Source organism: Dioscorea cayenensis, chromosome 14 (assembly GCF_009730915.1).
Source record: "Dioscorea cayenensis subsp. rotundata cultivar TDr96_F1 chromosome 14, TDr96_F1_v2_PseudoChromosome.rev07_lg8_w22 25.fasta, whole genome shotgun sequence".
Lineage (NCBI taxonomy): Eukaryota > Viridiplantae > Streptophyta > Magnoliopsida > Dioscoreales > Dioscoreaceae > Dioscorea > Dioscorea cayenensis.
Genome location: NC_052484.1, coordinates 2,817,730 through 2,835,984, shown reverse-complemented (window position 1 = coordinate 2,835,984; position 18,255 = coordinate 2,817,730). Strand labels below are relative to the sequence as shown.

Below are 18,255 nucleotides of genomic sequence, written 5' to 3'. Positions count from 1 at the left end.
ACAAATCCCAACCACATATTCCAAGATAATTTCTATTCAGATAAATGTCATCTCAAGATTCTCAAGCTTTATCTTTTTTTGTTTCAGACAAAGAATATCCATCAGAACCACAAACATGGACGAGGAAGCATCAAAAAGGTACTGATATTTCTCAATAATTTTTAATATTTTGATGAAGAATAAAAAGCATGTAAATCTTGTCTTGTGTGATTCCTTTTTGTGTTTGAAGGATTGCTGTAGTGACTGGTGCAAACAAAGGGATTGGGTTGGAGATTGTGAAGCAGCTTGCTAGCAATGGAATCATGGTGTTGTTGACTGCTAGGGATGTGAAGAGAGGCACTGAAGCTGTTGAGAAGCTCAAAGATTCTGGCTTCTCTGATGTGGTTTTTCATCAGTTGGATGTGTCTGACACTGCTAGCATTTCCACTTTGGCTGATTTCATCAAAACACAATTTGGGAAGCTTGATATCTTGGTAATTGATCTAAATCACGATTTTTTTTAGGGCATGAATGTTATTGAAATTCATTCACTGATGCTGCTCAATTTTATCATTTATTATGTTGGTGAGTTCTTTCTTCAGTAAAAAAACAGGAAGGAACTATATATATATATATATATATATATCTGTTTCTCATGTTACATTATTACTTCGTATATTTCTAGTTGTATGCATAATTAGGATTTTGATCCTTGTGATGATCATTTTGTTCATATCCAATCTAATTCCTCCACTTATCAGTACCTTTTGCCTCTTGTAAACCTGTTCTGTCGGATGGATAGCCTCTTGTGAAGATATTCTAGTTCATTTCCAATCTAGTTCTTCGTGTTTTGCATTACTTTTGCTTGTGTCTGAACTCATCATTTGATGTGTAAGTCTGATTTTCTTGAAAATTTCAGCAAACATATAATGTATTTATTTTTGGCAAAGAGTTATTTATTATTATTGAGGAACTGTACACAATTAATGGTGTTATATCTCTGTTTCTTTTGTGTTTATCTTCTAGAACTGAAATAGATGAAATCATATGCTATCGAATTATTCAATATTGCATTTGATTGAGTTGTAGATTTGTTTCTCGTTATCTCTTTTATATGCAAGTAATGGATTGATGCCTTGATGGGGAAATGAAGAAATGAGTGCTTGATGCCAGCTAGTGATTTTTTAGAAGTATGAGTTCCATTTATGCAACATCTAGTGTTCATCCTTTTCATTTTGTATCACTTCAGTTGCAGGTTGAAATATTTTTTAGATCTTTTTTTTGTTTTTCTTTTCAATATAGAGCAACAAACACATAGTTCATTCTGCCTTTATTTGCTTCTTTCGCTATTTGGAACTGAAGGTAGTCTTTTTTTATTACCTATCCCTGTGCAGGTTAACAATGCTGCAGTTAGTGGAATTTCTGTAGATCTTCATTCTCTAGATTCATCAACAAAAGAAAGCATTGAGGTAAGCATCATTTACTTTTACCAGCCGTGGATTTGGGATTGTGATTTTCAATCATTAAGTTGTTACTGAACCTTGCAAGGCATCAGAACTGATGTCCAATTTACTTACAAACCTTGTAGCAAGGTGGCACCTTGGGTTTCAATAAGTTATTGGCTGCATCAGTAGAGGAATTTGAGAAGGCCGAGGAATGTTTGAACATTAACTATTATGGCGCCAAGAAAGTAATAGATGCTCTTATGCCACTTCTTCAATTATCACTCTCGCCAAGAATTGTTAATGTTTCTTCTCTTGGTGGAAAGCTTCAGGTGAAACAAAATGTTCCATTCTTTTTTGTTTATACTAGTTTTCATATTTTAATACTTTTCCAATGTTTCTTACTTCTCATGTTTTCGCTTTATGGAATTGGAAACTGATTGAGGAAAAGAAAAGATGATGTTCTATGCAATGAATGAAGCAAATGAGATTTTCGTGAAGATGATAAGAAGAACGTTTGATTTAGTTGTTTTTGATGTTCCAGTTAATGCATAGTTCAGTTTGAGCTCCTTTTGATTCATTATATCTTTCAGTGTATCCCTGGTGAGAGCATCAGAAGAGAATTCGGAGATGCAGATGGCTTGAGTGAAGAGAAATTGGATGAATTGTTGCGACACTTTTTAAGTGATTTCAAAGCAAAGAACTTGAAAGAAAATGGCTGGCCAACAAGTATATCTGCATACATAATCTCAAAAGTAGCTTTGAATGCACTTACGAGGATTCTTGCGAAGAAGTATCCCAAATTCTGCATCAACTGTGTACATCCTGGTTTTGTGAAAACTGAAATAAATTTTAATACTGGGACCTTGTCTGCTGAAGAAGGTGCAAAAGGTCCAGTGATGTTGGCCTTGCTTCCTGATGGCGGCCCTTCGGGATTTTACTATGATCTTACATCAGTATCAACTTATGAATGAATTGCTATGCTAATGTAACTCTCTTTTCATTGTATTGTTAACTTCTACTTGTTTAATAAGATGGCTTAATACTGTAGTGTTCAATGTGGGCATGTGCATGAATATGCAGAAGATTTCTGAGTGAGATGTGTTGTTTTCTTCCTGAATTTGTTTAGACAGCTGAATTGAGCTAGAACACATGAAAATGTAGCCTGGTTATCTTTGTTTCATCCGGGAGATCATCATTCAGATTAGAATCCGGAACGGATGTGCGGCAAGGAAATCTGCTAGCGCTTGTCCTTTTACAGCTTTTTGCGCTGGTCACCTACACTAACTGCAGGAAGAGCCATACGTACCCAACCAGAGAAGCATTTCAGGATGTGTTTGCTTTGTTATATCAGGTTTAATGCTCACAAATGCTTATAGTTTTGCAATTTGTGCAATCAGGAAAAATTATTATGTGAATTTAATAATGTTTTGTAAAAGGAGACTATCTGCAATCAGATTCGATGATGCAAACGATGATTCTGTTATGAATTTTAAAATGTTAAAGTGGTTCTAGAATAATAGGTGTGCACTTCAGTAAATGTTTCAACTTAAGGTCTAAAAAAAAAAAGTTGTTATAGCAATTTTTGTCAGGGTTAACCTTTAATGGCTTGGAGTTCTATACGGATCATTGATTGTTGAAGGCCTACCACAAATCTGTTGGGTATGTAGAGCCTGATTGTGTGACACCTCAGGAGGTGCGGGAGAGCATCAGTTTAGGTTGGAGGTGCGGGGAGAACGCCCCGCAGTTGGATACAAGGGTAATTTGTATATGGTTAGGATTATAGTTTGATAATCTTGTAAAATTGTACCCAGATAGGATTTGTATCCAGATAGGTTTAGGATCTAGATAAGTTTAGGATCCAGATAGGGTTAGGATCCATATATGATTTACCCTCTTCCAGATATGCCTCAGAGTTCTAATCCAGATATGCCTCAAAGCTCTAATCCAGATATACCTCAGATTTCTTCTATATATAGGCAGTCCCTTGTAAGATGTATGTGTGCTTCAGATATTGAAATAAAACCCTAGTGCGGCCGTGGACGTAGGCAATCTTGCCGAACCACGTAAATCTTGTCTTTCTTGTGATTGTTTTCTACTTTATTTTTCTCTCTCGATCTTCAGTGGGAATTCGAATTCCCAACAACTGGTACCAGAGCCTAGGTTTGAGAATAAGAGTGGGAGCAATGATGGAAGAAGGAAAGGTTCGAATTGAGAAATTCGATGGCAGGGACTTCGGATTCTGTAAGATGCAGATAGAGGACTATCTCTACCAGAGGAAGCTGCATGAACCGCTATCAGGGAAGAAGCCAGAGAGGATGGAGCAGGCGGTCTGGGATCTGCTTGATCGCCAGGAGCTTGGAGTGGTTCGTTTGACATTGACGAGGAACGTGGCTTTCAACATCGTCAAAGAGAAGACAACCGCGGATCTAATGAAGGCGTTATCAAATATGTACAAGAAACCATCTGCCTCGAACAAGGTGTATTTGATGCGTCGTCTGTTTAACTTGAAGATGGTAGAAGGTGAATCTATTACAGATCACATTAATGAGTTCAATGTGATTCCGACTCAATTGAGTTTTGTGGAGATCACGTTTGAGGATGAGGTAAAGGCACTAATTTTGCTATCGTCCCTACCTGAGAGTTGGTCAACGACAGTAACTGCAGTGAGTAGTTCGTCAGGAAGTGCAAAATTAAAGATGGAGGATATCCGAGATTTGATTCTGAGCGAGGATATTCACAGAAAAGAATCAGGAGAATCGTCGGGATTAGCTTTGAGCATACAAAGCAGAGGAAGGAGTCGACAGAAGGGTTAGAAAAAGGATCACAAAGATATTGTCTGCTGGAATTCCGATAAGAAGGGTCACTTCAGTAGTCAGTGCAAGGCACCAAAAAAGAATAAGAAGAATCAATCAGAAGATGACGATTTTGCAAATTCAGCCAGCAAAGATGTTGAGGATGCTCTTGTTTGCTGTGTTGACAGTCCTATTGAGTCGTGGAGTCTAGACTCAGGTGCGTCGTTTCACTCAACACACTGTAGAGAATTGCTACATAATTATGTTGCAGGAAAATATGGAAAGGTATATCTTGCTAATAATGAACCTTTGGAGATTGCGGGAAAGGGTGAAGTTCACATAATGACTGCCAATGGAACACAGTGGAAGCTACAAGAAGTCAGGTATGTCCCAGGCCTGAAAAGAAACTTGATTTCCATGAGTCAAATTGACAATGCCGGATACACTATCGTGTTTGGAGGAAGATCGTGGAAAGTAACCAAGGCTGCAAGGATTGTGGTACAGGGCAAGAAGATGGGAACATTATACATGACTTCAAAGAGCAGAGATACAATATCAGTTGCGGATTCTTCAGTTGATTCAAAGTTAGGCATCGAAGAGTTGGGGACATGAGTGAGAAAGGGATGAAACAGTTAGCATCAAGTGGAAAGCTGCCAGATTTGAAGACGATTAATGTAGGTCTTTGTGAAGACTGTATTTATGGGAAGCATAAAAGAGTCAGTTTGTCAAAGTCTGCAAGAGTATCAAAGGCAAAAATGCTACAGTTGGTGCACAGTGATGTATGGGGGCCAGTTCTAGTAATTTCTCTTGGAGGCTCACGCTACTATGTTACCTTTATTGATGATTCTGCTCGAAAGAATATGAGAATAGACAATGGTGGCGAGCCAGAGTACTATACAGAAACTATGCAAGTGGAAGATTCTGTCAAGTGGGAGTTAGCCATGAAAGAGGAGATGAACTCCCTAGAGACGAATCAGACTTGGGTGTTGACTAAGCTCCCAGAAGAGAAAAAAAAGCCTCACAGAACAAATGGGTGTACCGTGTCAAGGAAGTTCATGATGACAAGAAAAGGTATAAGGCCAGATTTGTGGTGAAGGGCTTTTAGTGATTAATTGAGGATGAGACACTAGTACTGAAGAAGATACTTAGTGCAGAGAATCCAACAGACATGTTGACAAAGAGTGTAACCATCCAGAAACTTAGGCTATACATGGCCTCAGTTGGCCTCCAAGTTACTTGACGAAGAGGAGGCACCGCACTAGGAGAATCATCTAAGCTACAGAGATGAGGGCTATAAGAGAGCCGCTTATATTAAAAGATCAGTCTCCAAGTGGGAGATTGTTGGGTATGTGGAGCCTGATTGTGTGACACCCCAGAAAGTGCGGGAGAGCATCAGTTTAGGTTGGAGGTGCGGGGAGAATGCCCCGCAGTTGGATACAAGGGTAATTTGTATATGGTTAGGATTATAGTTTGATAATCTTGTAAAATTGTACCCAGATAGGATTTGTATCCAGATAGGTTTAGGATCTGGATAAGTTTAGGATCCATATAGGGTTAGGATCCATATATGATTTACCCTCTTCCAGATATGCCTCAGAGTTCTAATCCAGATATGCCTCAAAGCTCTAATCCAGATATACCTCAGATTTCTTCTATATAGGCAGTCTCTTGTAAGATGTATGTGTGCTTCAGATATTGAAATAAAACCCTAGTGCGGCCGTGGACGTAGGCAATCTTGCCGAACCACGTAAATCTTGTCTTTCTTGTGATTGTTTTCTACTTTATTTTTCTCTCTCGATCTTCAGTGGGAATCCGAATTCCCAACAAAATCTTGGAAGTGAACAAAGATTGATGACCATATCTGTTATTTTCCAAGGTTGAAATGTATAATAATCATGTAAGCAGAAGGAGAAAAATATTTTTGGGATATATGTTTGGCTTTCATATGAACTTGTGAAGTTTTGACTTTCCAGTACCTTGCAAAAGATATCAAAGTTTGAAAATTCATAGATGGAGAAAAAAAACTTAATGCAGGGACTTTCAGTACATTTTTATCCATAGTCTCAATATTATTTTTCAAGTTGAGTTTAAAAATTCCCAAGATTTTTTCTTGCTCTTGATTTAGTCTATGGATCAGTATTTATTGTTGACTACTTGTCTCTGCATAGAATTCAGTCACAAAAAAGACTAAATTCTGTTCAAGCACACCAATGTTTTAGAGAAGTGCATTCACCAGAATCACATATGTGGAGGAAACTGCAACCTCAAAGGGGTACTAACTACTAACAATTCTCAATCATTTTAATTTAATGTTCTGTTTATCTTGTCTTATTTGAGTCATGTTGTTGTTAACTGCTAGGATGAGAAGAGGGGCACTGAAGCTGTTGAGAAGCTCAAAGAGTTTCAATTCAACGGTGTGGTTTTTCGCCAATTGGATATGAAAGCTTGGTTTGGGAAGCTTGATATCATGGTAAATGATTTACAGTAATGTGAAATGTTATTGATTGAAATCATTGTCTGATGTTACTCAGATTTATAATTTATTATGTTGGTGAAGCTTTTTTTTTTGTTGGAAGTAAATACCTTCTTCAGTCAAACAGGAAATTGGTTTCCAATAGTCTCTGTGCAGTTTATGTATTTGTTTGACTAGTTTAGATTATACTTTGTATGCCTCAAGTTTGGGAAGGTTGTAACTTATCTAGGGCATGAATTTGAGTTGCTATAAAAATTTAGTGTCTCATGTTGTTGAAGCATCTCATTTATTGTGCTAGTCATTAGTTTTCTTGGGTGAAATATGAAATTAGCTTCTGATAGTTTTAGTGCAATATATTTATTCTCTAGAAATTTTAGATTATTACTATATATGTCTCTATTATGTAAAACTAGGGTTTTTGCCTTTGTAATGATAACCTAGTCCATAAAAAATCCATATGTTTCTATTTTCATTATGCTTCTGCCATGTTGAGCTCTGCTTGTGTTTGCAACTCTCTATTGATGCATGGTGTTTAGAGGTGTCAATCGGGTTATGCCAGGCCAGAGCACTGTGCTACATTACTAATCCACGGGTTTATAACCGGCAGGCTGTGCCGGCAAGCGGCCTGGCTCAGGTTGGCACGGCATGGCCCGCAAACGGTCTGTTTATTATTTTTTTTTAATTTTGTTTATATTTTTGAGTCTTGTTTGTGAAAAAAATATTTATCTTTGATGGTCAATAAATAAATTGTAAAGTTTAAGTCTTTGTTTGCTTCAAATAATTATCAATTGTACATTGCTTCAAATAATAAGTCTACGTGTACATTTCCAGAGGCTAAGTAGCTTAAAATAGGCTACATTATTCATGGTGCATGGGTGGTGATAAATGCAAGCAAGATTAAGGACATAGTAGACTAGCCCAAGCCAAAGTCGGCCAAGTTTCTTAGGGACTTCATACTTTTTTTTTAAAAAAAAAAAAAAAATAGATAAACTACTAATTCATTGCCAAAACGGGAAATAGGACGACAAACAACAAATAGAAGCACAAGACAGGACGGAGACTGATCACCAGAGGTGAAGCCCTAAATAGAAATTCATAAAAGATTATAGATTTTGCAATCCTTCAAGACATTTATCTAAAGTTGAAGCTTGAGGGCAAGCTCTATCTCAAAGAAACTAATTCTATATTTTCATAATATTATGTCTCCTATTTATGTTATGATTTTGTTTTAGATTTTTACCCAATTAGGATCCTAGTTATGGATGTTTGTTATTTTTCAAGCCTATTTAAGGGGATGTTCTTAATAAGAGAATTAAGTGGAACCTTTAGCTGCCAACATAGGTTCTCTAGGAGTAGTAAGGAACACAGTAATCGAAAAGGAAGCAAGTTTTCTAGTTTCTTGAATCTTGACTAGATCCTGTGCTGGGGTTCTTAACAGATGATCATCCATCCTTATTTATACCTTGCTTATCTTGGTTCCTAGTCATCCTTTAGCTTTCTATTATATTCAAAAACTTCAGAAAGTGCAAACAATGATAGTTATAAAATGCAACATGCTAAAAATCTGCAAGAATATCAGTTCTCTATTGCAGTAAGTTTGGCACTCTGATCTCGACCCGAAAACAGAATTCTTATTAATTTCCGAAGTTTATTTAATAGTTATCCTGATTAACCTTTCATTGCATTGAGTTCTATATGGATCATTGAAAGGTTAAATGCCTGCTGTAAGCTTTGGTAGCAGAATGTTCTTCAAAATTTTCAACATACTGATTGATTTAGATTTTCTAGCACTCGAGAAATTCTTTTTGGAATTCATGGACTTCTTTACTATAAGCATAGGATATACAATTTATTTGGCTTTTTAGTCAAATTGCATTCATGAAGCTTTGTATTGATTGATCATTGTTCCAATCTTTTCTCAAAGGAGAAGTCTCGAATCTCATTACTTCTCATTTCGATATGAATGTCATCAGTTGATTGCCAATGTGTTGTAGTATCAACCGATTCAGCTCTTTCAATTATTTGCTGCAGCGTGAGCCTCAGATGCTGAGCTTCGGAGCCTAATGTGTTCTGATTTGATGTTGATGGTGAGCTTTCAAGATCAAAATGTTCATCATCAGCATTATAACGCTTCGTCGGAGAAGTTTGCGCACTGTCTAGCTCGCTCCGATAGTACCTTAAGAGGTGCACAGGTGAGAAACCATGAACTGGTGTTGCCGATCTACTTGTTGACAAAGGTGTGTTGCTTCCTGATTTCCTGCTTTCTTTCAATCGTTTCTTCGCTGTATGGTGCCATTTCCTTAAAGCACCTGCTATTTTTTCATTGAATATGGCGGGCTTCATGTTCGATCCCATCTGTTTATGTATCACAAAATGCATTCTTGAATATCATAGTTTTTTTTCTTGTAAAATTACTTTTTCAGTGATTCTTTACTTACCTGTGTCACCAATGCATAGAGCGGTAGAGTTACATAGCTACACAAAACTTGTATGAGGATACTGAAAACAATCGAAATCAAAAACATTAGCAAATGGACAATTTAGAGTATAACTTGCATAATTGTACAATTTTGATTTCAAGGCTTACCCCATGGTGATTCTGATGATCATATCTTGGACATTCTTGTGAAAGCAAGAAGGGTACCCGAATTCATACTGCAAGAGTTTCAAGCCAGTAATTAAGGTACAATATATCGTATCGCCTCAGATGAAACTTCTGGTTCAGTGTCTTACCAAGCTCCATGCCAAGAAAGCAATCTGAAATGCATTCTGAAAAATTACAAACAAGTGAACATTTAGGAGTTTTAATCATTGGTGAACATGATTGGAGTGATTGTAAGTGTTTGTTTGGGAGAAGAAGATCACTTGAAAAAGAACAAATTGGATGAGGAAGAGTATTAGTGTCGGGCGATTGAACCAAAAGAGGTCGTCTTTTGGATGAACAACAGGAACACCCTTAACAACATCTCCGCGGTCCATGATTTGCAAGGCCATTCTTGTTATTATCACTTGGAGCTTTGTTCCTATCAGAAGGATGATCTGCATTTGAACTGGTTAATATTTTCGGAAAATTTAATGAGTAGGTATCGGTATAAACGACACATACCACCAAAGGGATGAATGGCATCCATAGGTACGAATTCCAACCTGTTATCGATAGAGTAACAACATAACTCATAAGATTTGTTTTACATGATATAAAAACTAGAAAAGATGAAGTAAAATAGTCGCGTACCATGAGTGTTAAATAGCAAGAATACGACGGCAGAGAACCATATTATCGGGCTGCAGATTTGCATATGAAAAGTTAGCTGAAGAACACTGGTTGCAATTTTTCTGTCGTAAAATTTATCTGCAATTATTCTTACCTCACCCCGACGACTGCCTTGAAATCATTTTCGAGTGATCTCTTTATGTAGTTTTGAAAATTGAACTTGGTTGTGCTATGTGGAGCCAAATGTGCCTGCAATCGCAAAAGCTTGATTAATTGATTCGTTCGCAAACTAAAACAAACTACAACACGCATCAAAAAAGCATATTAGAGTAACTAATAGTCTCATATTGGTTAAGTCGAGGAGACATACCATGATAAATCCATGTCTTAGCGTGAAATAATCAACCTTTGAAATCGATCTCAAAAATTGTCTGAAGAAACATGCCTGCAATTTCATATCACACACTTCATTAACAACTCAGTGGATATCAAACAATTCTAAGAAGAAATAGATAAATGACAGCTCTTACAATCCAGATAAGAACCGGAGATGTGCTCCAGTAACTCAAGTGTCGACGGCCGAATGAAGTATCTCTTGCAAGCCTGAACCTATCCGGATCTACAAAACAATCGATCATCGATAAGTGAAACATGCAATGCATACATACATACATATATATATATATATTGATCGACTCAATTACCATGTGCAAATCGATATTCTGCTGTCGTCGTCTCTTCTTCCCAATTTTTCCATCGTCTCATCTGCATCATATTTTTTTGTCTGTTTGATGAGTAAACTTTATTCATTCATGTGTTTTTGAAGATAAATTTGGAGTTGTGATTACCTTCAATCCACCCAATGCCATTGTGGTTATGCTGTAAAGAACATGAGTTACTGCCAGGACAAATATGAATATATGAAGTTGATGAATGCCTTCAGAGGAAATCAGAGGAACTTGGTTCTGCAAATAAGAAACCAAAACAATTTCATTGAATGATATGGAATTGAACATTTTGATTAAATTAAAACCAGTTATTATTATTATTATTTTTCTTTCTAAGTTTAATTACCTCATATGTGTCATTTTGGTGTTTGTATTTTCAAAATATTCAATACAGTTTTTTGTGGTTAAGTGAAATTATTTTTGATAAATTAATTGCAGTTCCATGACATGTCGACATGTCATTAAAAAATCATACGAAATTTGAAAAAAAAAAAATACTCATGCGGAAAATGACATGGCAGAAAATATCATGTCAACTACAAAAAATAGTACATATGTACGAAATTAAAAAAATATATCAATTTTAATCGGTATATTAACTGTACAACATGGTTGATAATGAATAACTTTTAATATATATTGAATTTTTTGGAGATACAAAGATTATATTTAGGTTAAGAATGGTGTGTTTATTATTATTATTTATTTATTTATTTGTTTATTTTGGTGACAATTTAAATAAATAAATAAATAATGTGAGTTGTGAGGAAGATTGCAAGCCTTGACAAGCTTCTCCAAAACAGTGGAAGGATAGAATCGATTGATTGATTTGATTTACTTTTCAATGAATCAAAAGACTCTGAAACAAAAATATAGAGAAAATTATTATCTGTGTGAATAATAATCAATTATTTTTTTCTATGTTTATATCTTGCAAAACTTTTTTTATTTCAGTTTTCATCCACATATATATATGTATATATATATACTCCCAAAACAAAAGGAATTTTTTTTTCCTAATATACCCTTGCCGTGAAAGATGTGCATTCAGTTAAATTGGTTTATTTGCTTATAAAATTTTCATAGTCAACAAAAGGCAAAAGAAAATTTCAATTAATTTGGTTAATATAGCCTATATTTTATGGTATAAAACAAGAATATTTACTGATAATGATTCTATGAATAACATTAAAAAAAATTGACTAAACCAAATTGACTAAAAAAATGTAATTAAGTGTAAAATAAAGATAAAATCAAATTGACTAAATTAAATATATGGCAAATCACTTTAAACCAAATTGACATTAATACAATCAACCTTTCACGTTTTCTATAATTCAACAAGCTCACTAGAGTCAACTGATAAAATTATGTGAATTAAATTAGTTTGATTAGTCATAACAGTATTAACAAAATTTTAACCAATTTACCATAAAAACAAATCAATAAATTTAGACGAATTGAGTTGGTTTAGTTGGTCATATAGATGTTAACCAAATTATTATAAGGAGAAATCAATTTACCTTTGCCATAATTAAAGAAAGAAACTAGGGTTAAAATTATATTGAATGTTTATAGTGTGTTTTACCTTGGATGCACACTTATCAGAGAGGGCATCTTCATCAAAATCAGTGATGTTATTTTCTTCTTCTTTGTTGCATGGGTGCCATGAATTCCCAACACTCTTTGGAACACATATCTTTGAAATTGGTCCTTGTCCCACAGTGAGTAACAATGATATGAATCCCATCAACATTAATTCTATTTTTATTCCACACAACAAAACAACAAAAAGAAAACTTAGTATATATAGCTCAATATATGTTAAAATAACAAAAATATAAATAATCCTTGCATTTTTTTTCCATACTGTTTATTTTAATCTTTGTATTTTAAAAATATCAAATACAATCTGTATATTTAGATGAAAATTTTCATTAGCATAATATTGAAATACATGTCTTTTTTGATATATTATACTGTAATTATTTTTATGATTTTTTTTTTAATATAAGTAATCGGAATCAGTAAATTTGCCATATTATCAAATAGAAAATGCCATATCTACCTACCAAATGAGCAACTACAATCATATATATATATAGGACCGATCTCATCCATGCCGTGATAAAGATAAGAAATACATGACACTCATTGATCGTGCGTGGATCTCGATCCAACGCTCAACATCGATAAGCGATATAGCACGATAACAAGTCACGATAATTATATTACTGGTTAGAACAGTACAACATATAATATTATTGTTCATCAATGTCGGCCGTTGGATCTGATAATTGAATGTCCATAAATTTCTTATCTATGGACTTCATCCATAGAGAATGTTTTGCCATATATATATATATATATTAGAATGGAAAAAGATCATCTTCAAAGTGAAATCTATAGATTTCGCAGAGATTCTAAATCAAGCCGTTGGATCATCATCCCATGGTAGATTGCTTTATATAAACACTGCACGCACCTTTTACCTTTCGCGATCACTATTAAACCTTAGCGAAAAGTCGGTTTCTACCGTTTTATAAGATAAGAGCCCCGACAGTTTATCCGACGACTATCCCATGGACGTCACTAGAATTTGAAATCTAAGGACGTACCTAGATGATGGGTCCTCTATTAGAATAGCATTTCAATATATGTTCTAACTCAATGAGAAGTACGATAATAGATAATTTCATCCACACCTAAAGATTGTCATAAATGTTTTGAAAATATAAATACTAAACTAAACATATATGGTCAAATATAGCAATTAAATGTTGCATTTAAACAGGGGAGTTCAATTGTAATTTATTAATTATTTGTGAGGATATAGTTTATCTTTGTTTAATTAACCAAACAAATAATTTAAACTAGATAAATGAAGGAATTGAATAAACTCACCTGACTTAACCTTCTCCAATGCTTCCACAAGTGCTCTTTTGTGATGCTTTGTCAATAACTTCAAAATACAATGTTGAATTGTTTAATAAATTAAAAATACAAAAAATAAAAAATAAAACATATAATCACACAGAAAAAAGGAAAAACTAAACTTGTTAAATTCTTCTCAAGGAAAAAAAAATATCATAATTAACTATATATAATACATGACCATTTTTTGCTCCTTTTTTTCACTTTAATCAACAAACAATTTCAACTGAAAAAAAATAAATATTCTTAATTTTCATTATTCCAATTTGTTGAATTCTACTCAAGGAAAAAAAATGATAATTAAATATAATACGTGACCATTTTTTGCTCCTTTTTTTTCTCTAATCAAAAAACAATTTCCAACACAATTAAATGGAATTCTACCCTTGAAATTTTGTTATAAAGAAGACTCAAACTCTCTAAATTCCCACAATTTCCAACACGTAAAAATAAGCAAATTTCGATGATAATTTTAATAAAAAGAAATTAATAAATCTAAAAATTATATTTACAAAGAGAAAAAAAATAAAGAGTTTACACTATTCTTGTTAAACCACTTCTATTTAAATTACATATAACAAGTCCAATTCCTACAATTAAAGATATGTTAATAATCGAAGATAAATTAAATCCCGCCTCGCAATTCTTTCTCTAATATATATATATATATAAACGTAGCTCTAAAGGTTCCACTAAGTGACAGTTTAAGTCACAAAATAAGTAATCATAAATCTGAATCAAAAGGCTGAGTAAGTGGTGGTGCGAAGAGACTATAATAATAATAATAATAATAATAATAATAATAATAATAATATAACAACAACAACAACAATACCTTTGCAAGAAGATGAAGAGAGTGCTCAATGATAATAGAGATTACAAGAAGAACAAAACAAACAAGTGCTACTGCCCAAGTTGATGTTTCCTCAAGTGATCTTGATCCTTCTCCTCCTCCTCCTGCCATTAATTAATCTCTTCTCTCTTTTTTATCTAATTGTTTCAAAAGATATCAATATAAAAAGATACAAAAGAAAAAGAGAGAAAGAGTTCCAAGTACTCATAAGAAGAAGAGAAAGAAACAAAGAAAGGGTTCTTATAAAGCCATGGTTTTGACTTCTATCGATTTTATTGAACTACTGTCGTGTTTTTGTGTAAGTTTAGTCTTTATGTGCATGCATGCATCTTATTTGTACTTTTTCATAAATGATACAATTACTTACAAGTCCTTGTTCCTTTCCATTCTTCCTAAAATGTCCTTTGACAATTGAATATGTTTTTTAATGCCTTCTTTTCCATTCAATTACTTTTATATCCCTTTGTTAATAAAGACAGTTAATTTGACAGCTAAAAGGGAAAAATCCCAACAATCTCATCAACCGTTTTTTATATTAACTCAAAACAACTAACTAGTGTTAAGTAAATTTATATTGAAATAACACAACACCAATAGCATTGGTCTTTTGTGGTGTGATAGGATTGATTGAGGGTTAAAAAGATTATTTCAAATAAAATTTGAACTTCAAAATTTAAAGCAAGGCATTATTCTCATTTAAATTAACACAGTTGACATGAAGAAAATTGGAGGGATCATTTAAGAATTACTTGGTAAACTTTCAAGGACCTATGATTACTTTCCTTTTTTTATATTACAACATGTTTGCCTAATTTGAGAGGACAAGGACAATTTGCCCAACTACTTCGTACTCTTCATTTATATATGTTCCTCAAGTTGACTTTTTTTTATTAGAAATATTAGGAGAGAATATAGAATCGTTAGATAATGATCTAATGAATAATGGGTGATGTTCATATATTAGAAATCAAAATACATCCCAAATGACCATCCAATATATATATAAATATATAATTTTGAAGTAATGATATATGGTATCTTCATTTATATATATTTCTTAAGAAGTTGGCTTTTGATTAGAAACATTAAATAGAAAAAACATCATCTATAAATGTCCACAGATAATAAAAAGTAAAAAAAAAGACAATGGGAAAAAGTGCATTTGATTTCGTTTATAAGAACAACTTAAGCAGTACAGTACAAAACAAATGGTTGAAGTGCAGTATAACTGCTTGTGTTGTTCTATGTTTGATGATTATTGGATAGCAGAAATTTTTTTTGTACTATTTAATATTTGATTTACAAAAATTTTGGACAAAAAATTATAAAATTATTGCAATACATTTTTACTATTCAATTTTTTGTTTTACAACATAAAAACGTTTACCACAATATTGCATTAAAATCCAAATATAACACAATTTAAAAAGCTTTTAATCCTCAACCAACAAACTCCCATTAAAATCCTAATCCAGAAAAAAAAAAAACAAATAGATAAATAAATAAATCAATGCGATCATAATGCCCTACAATAAAGAATTTTAAAAATAAACCTCATCTTTATACAAAAGGAAACAAAAACCTAAATACATCAATTTGAGTTCAAAAAAGACCTAAAGGTTGCCTTATAACCTTTTGATCAAAAGTAATCATGCATGTGTATGTCGTAGCTGATGGACAACTGTGCATTGTCAACTTCGGCGATCACCACGTTGAGAAAAGGAAGAGAAGGAAATTCGTTTCGACCTAGTGAAACCTCATCCCTATCAAATATTTTAGTGTAATTTTTAATTTTAAGTACAAGCAATATGGTCTTTAAGTTGTCCTATATCACGATAAGATTTTTGTTTCATGGTTTTAGTAGTAAAAAAAATTAGTCAATTATGGTGAACTCAATCTGTTGTTTGTACTATACTCACTCTATTTGTAAATCAAATAAATAATAATAAAAGTTGTTCTGTATTATCACTTACAATTTTACGTATCAAACGGATCCGAAGACAAGTAGGATTGGAATCTAGAATGAATTAAAGAGCAAAGGGTGGGGATGGAGGTAAATGGGAGAGGACACAAAATTGTTGGATGATGATGTAACGGATACTAGGCGATATCAACAAATTAGAAATCTAGACACAAAGACGTACCAAACGCGGCATACCTATATATATATATATATATAATTAATTTTGAAGTGATGTTATATGGTTTCATTAGTCAATGTACTTATGTTGATAAAGGACGGAAGTACGGAAAATAGTATTGGGTTCTTTTTGCAATTAAACCCCTGTCTTACGTGTTTATTGGGATCTAATATTTTCTATATTAATATTTAATTAAAAACATCCCACGTTACTCATATGCATTAAAAAAACACCGTCCGTTAAGTCTGCTAAAAAGTAATGTCTTTAATGATAAAAATAATCTCAATGTTTTTAGGATAGATTGGTTTGTAATTATTAATAATTAAAGGATGGTTGAGGTAAAAAAAAAAATTTTTAAAAATTTTAATTTTATGTTTTTTGAGAAAAAGAAAAAGTAAATTTGAGAATTTACAATAATTATAATTTATAAACAAATAAAAACTAAGATTATTCTTGATTATTATTTGAGAGTGATAGAGGGAGTTATTATTAGGACTTTTTCTTAGATATTAATAAAGTAGGTATTAAATAATTATCTTATTTTTATATTGAATATTTTATTAAAATAAAATAAAATAAAATAATAGAATTACCGACCACTTCTGAGTTCCTAACTAAACAACACCAAAAAGTCCATTAATAATAATGTCTCAAATGATAAAAATAATCTCAATATATAAGGTTGGCTTGGTTTATTTTATATTTTTTAAAATTTTATAATATTATTTTACTTTGTATTTATTTATTTAATTTTTTATATTTTAAAAAATTATTTGGGAATTTATTATAATTATAAATATAAATAAATAAAAACAAAGAATAACCTCAATATTATAAATAACTGTTGAAATTATGGATGCCCACTGTAGCAATCGCTGCGTTATAGCAACATCATATTAATAACCACCAATAATGGTATTATTTTCACAAACTAATGTATTTTAGACTGCTGAATAGAATTAATCCCAACTGGCCATTCCTCTGTAAATACCTCTTCATTCTTGTAAATGATATATAGAAAAAAACAAATCTAGTGTTTATTTTATAAAATTTATATATATTTATGTTGAGAATGAATTATTAGTAATATTTATAAGACTAAGTTATTATTTGAGAGTGACCAAGTGAGTTATTTTCAGAGTTTTCTTTGGTTAGATATTGATGAGATAGGTGTTAAATCACAATAATTATAAAATCCACTATGTTATTTTTTTCAATTTTTTAAATTATATTTAATATTTTATCAAAAATTAAAATAAAAATCATTGGGGATGGCTCCTAACTAATCAACACCAAAAGTCAATGAATTATATATCTGCCTTCTTTTATTATTCAATTATCCCCAAAGCTAATATTTTCATAGGTACAGCATTCATTATCTTTAATTCTTGTAACATTTTGATTTATATAAAAAAAACTTTGTAGATTTAATTAGTTTTATTTATTTATTTATTTATTTACTTACTATTTACTCATATGAAGGATTATTAACAAAATATCACTCTATACTCTTGGGAAAAAATTAGGCAGATGATGGATTCTCTAAAAACTATAAAGAAATAAAAAATTATTTATACTTATATTTAAATGATGGCAAACTAATTATATTAAGTATTGACAAATTAATAAAATTTCCATAAAGTCCAACTTTCACACGTGACAAAAACAAAATATAAGTTTAATTATTTTGCAAGAT

The 18,255-nt window shown here is 32.5% G+C and overlaps 1 protein-coding gene across 1 annotated transcript; it reads right to left on the bottom strand.

Moving 5' to 3' along the window:
* Window positions 1-8,252: 8,252 nt before the first annotated feature.
* LOC120275902 (MLO-like protein 6) lies at window positions 8,253-14,529 on the bottom strand. The gene is made up of 15 exons (XM_039282632.1): window positions 14,401-14,529; window positions 13,536-13,593; window positions 12,220-12,392; window positions 10,752-10,868; window positions 10,608-10,668; window positions 10,434-10,522; window positions 10,274-10,348; window positions 10,058-10,152; window positions 9,925-9,974; window positions 9,796-9,836; window positions 9,555-9,728; window positions 9,423-9,458; window positions 9,277-9,344; window positions 9,128-9,188; window positions 8,253-9,044 (listed from the first exon to the last, which is right to left on the bottom strand). Exons 1-15 carry the CDS (start codon window positions 14,527-14,529, stop codon window positions 8,589-8,591), a joined length of 1,683 nt encoding a protein of 560 aa, XP_039138566.1. The 3' UTR covers window positions 8,253-8,588.
* Window positions 14,530-18,255: the final 3,726 nt, after the last annotated feature.

Coding starts and splice junctions, on each gene's coding strand:
- LOC120275902 (XM_039282632.1), bottom strand. CDS start 14,529: ATGGCAGGAGGAGGAGGAGAAGGATCAAGATCACTTGAGGAAACATCA. Junction 10,869..12,219: donor CTGATAAGTGTGCATCCAAG/GTAAAACACACT, acceptor TCTTATTTGCAG/AACCAAGTTCCTCTGATTTC. Junction 10,153..10,273: donor TAAGACATGGATTTATCATG/GTATGTCTCCTC, acceptor TTGCGATTGCAG/GCACATTTGGCTCCACATAG.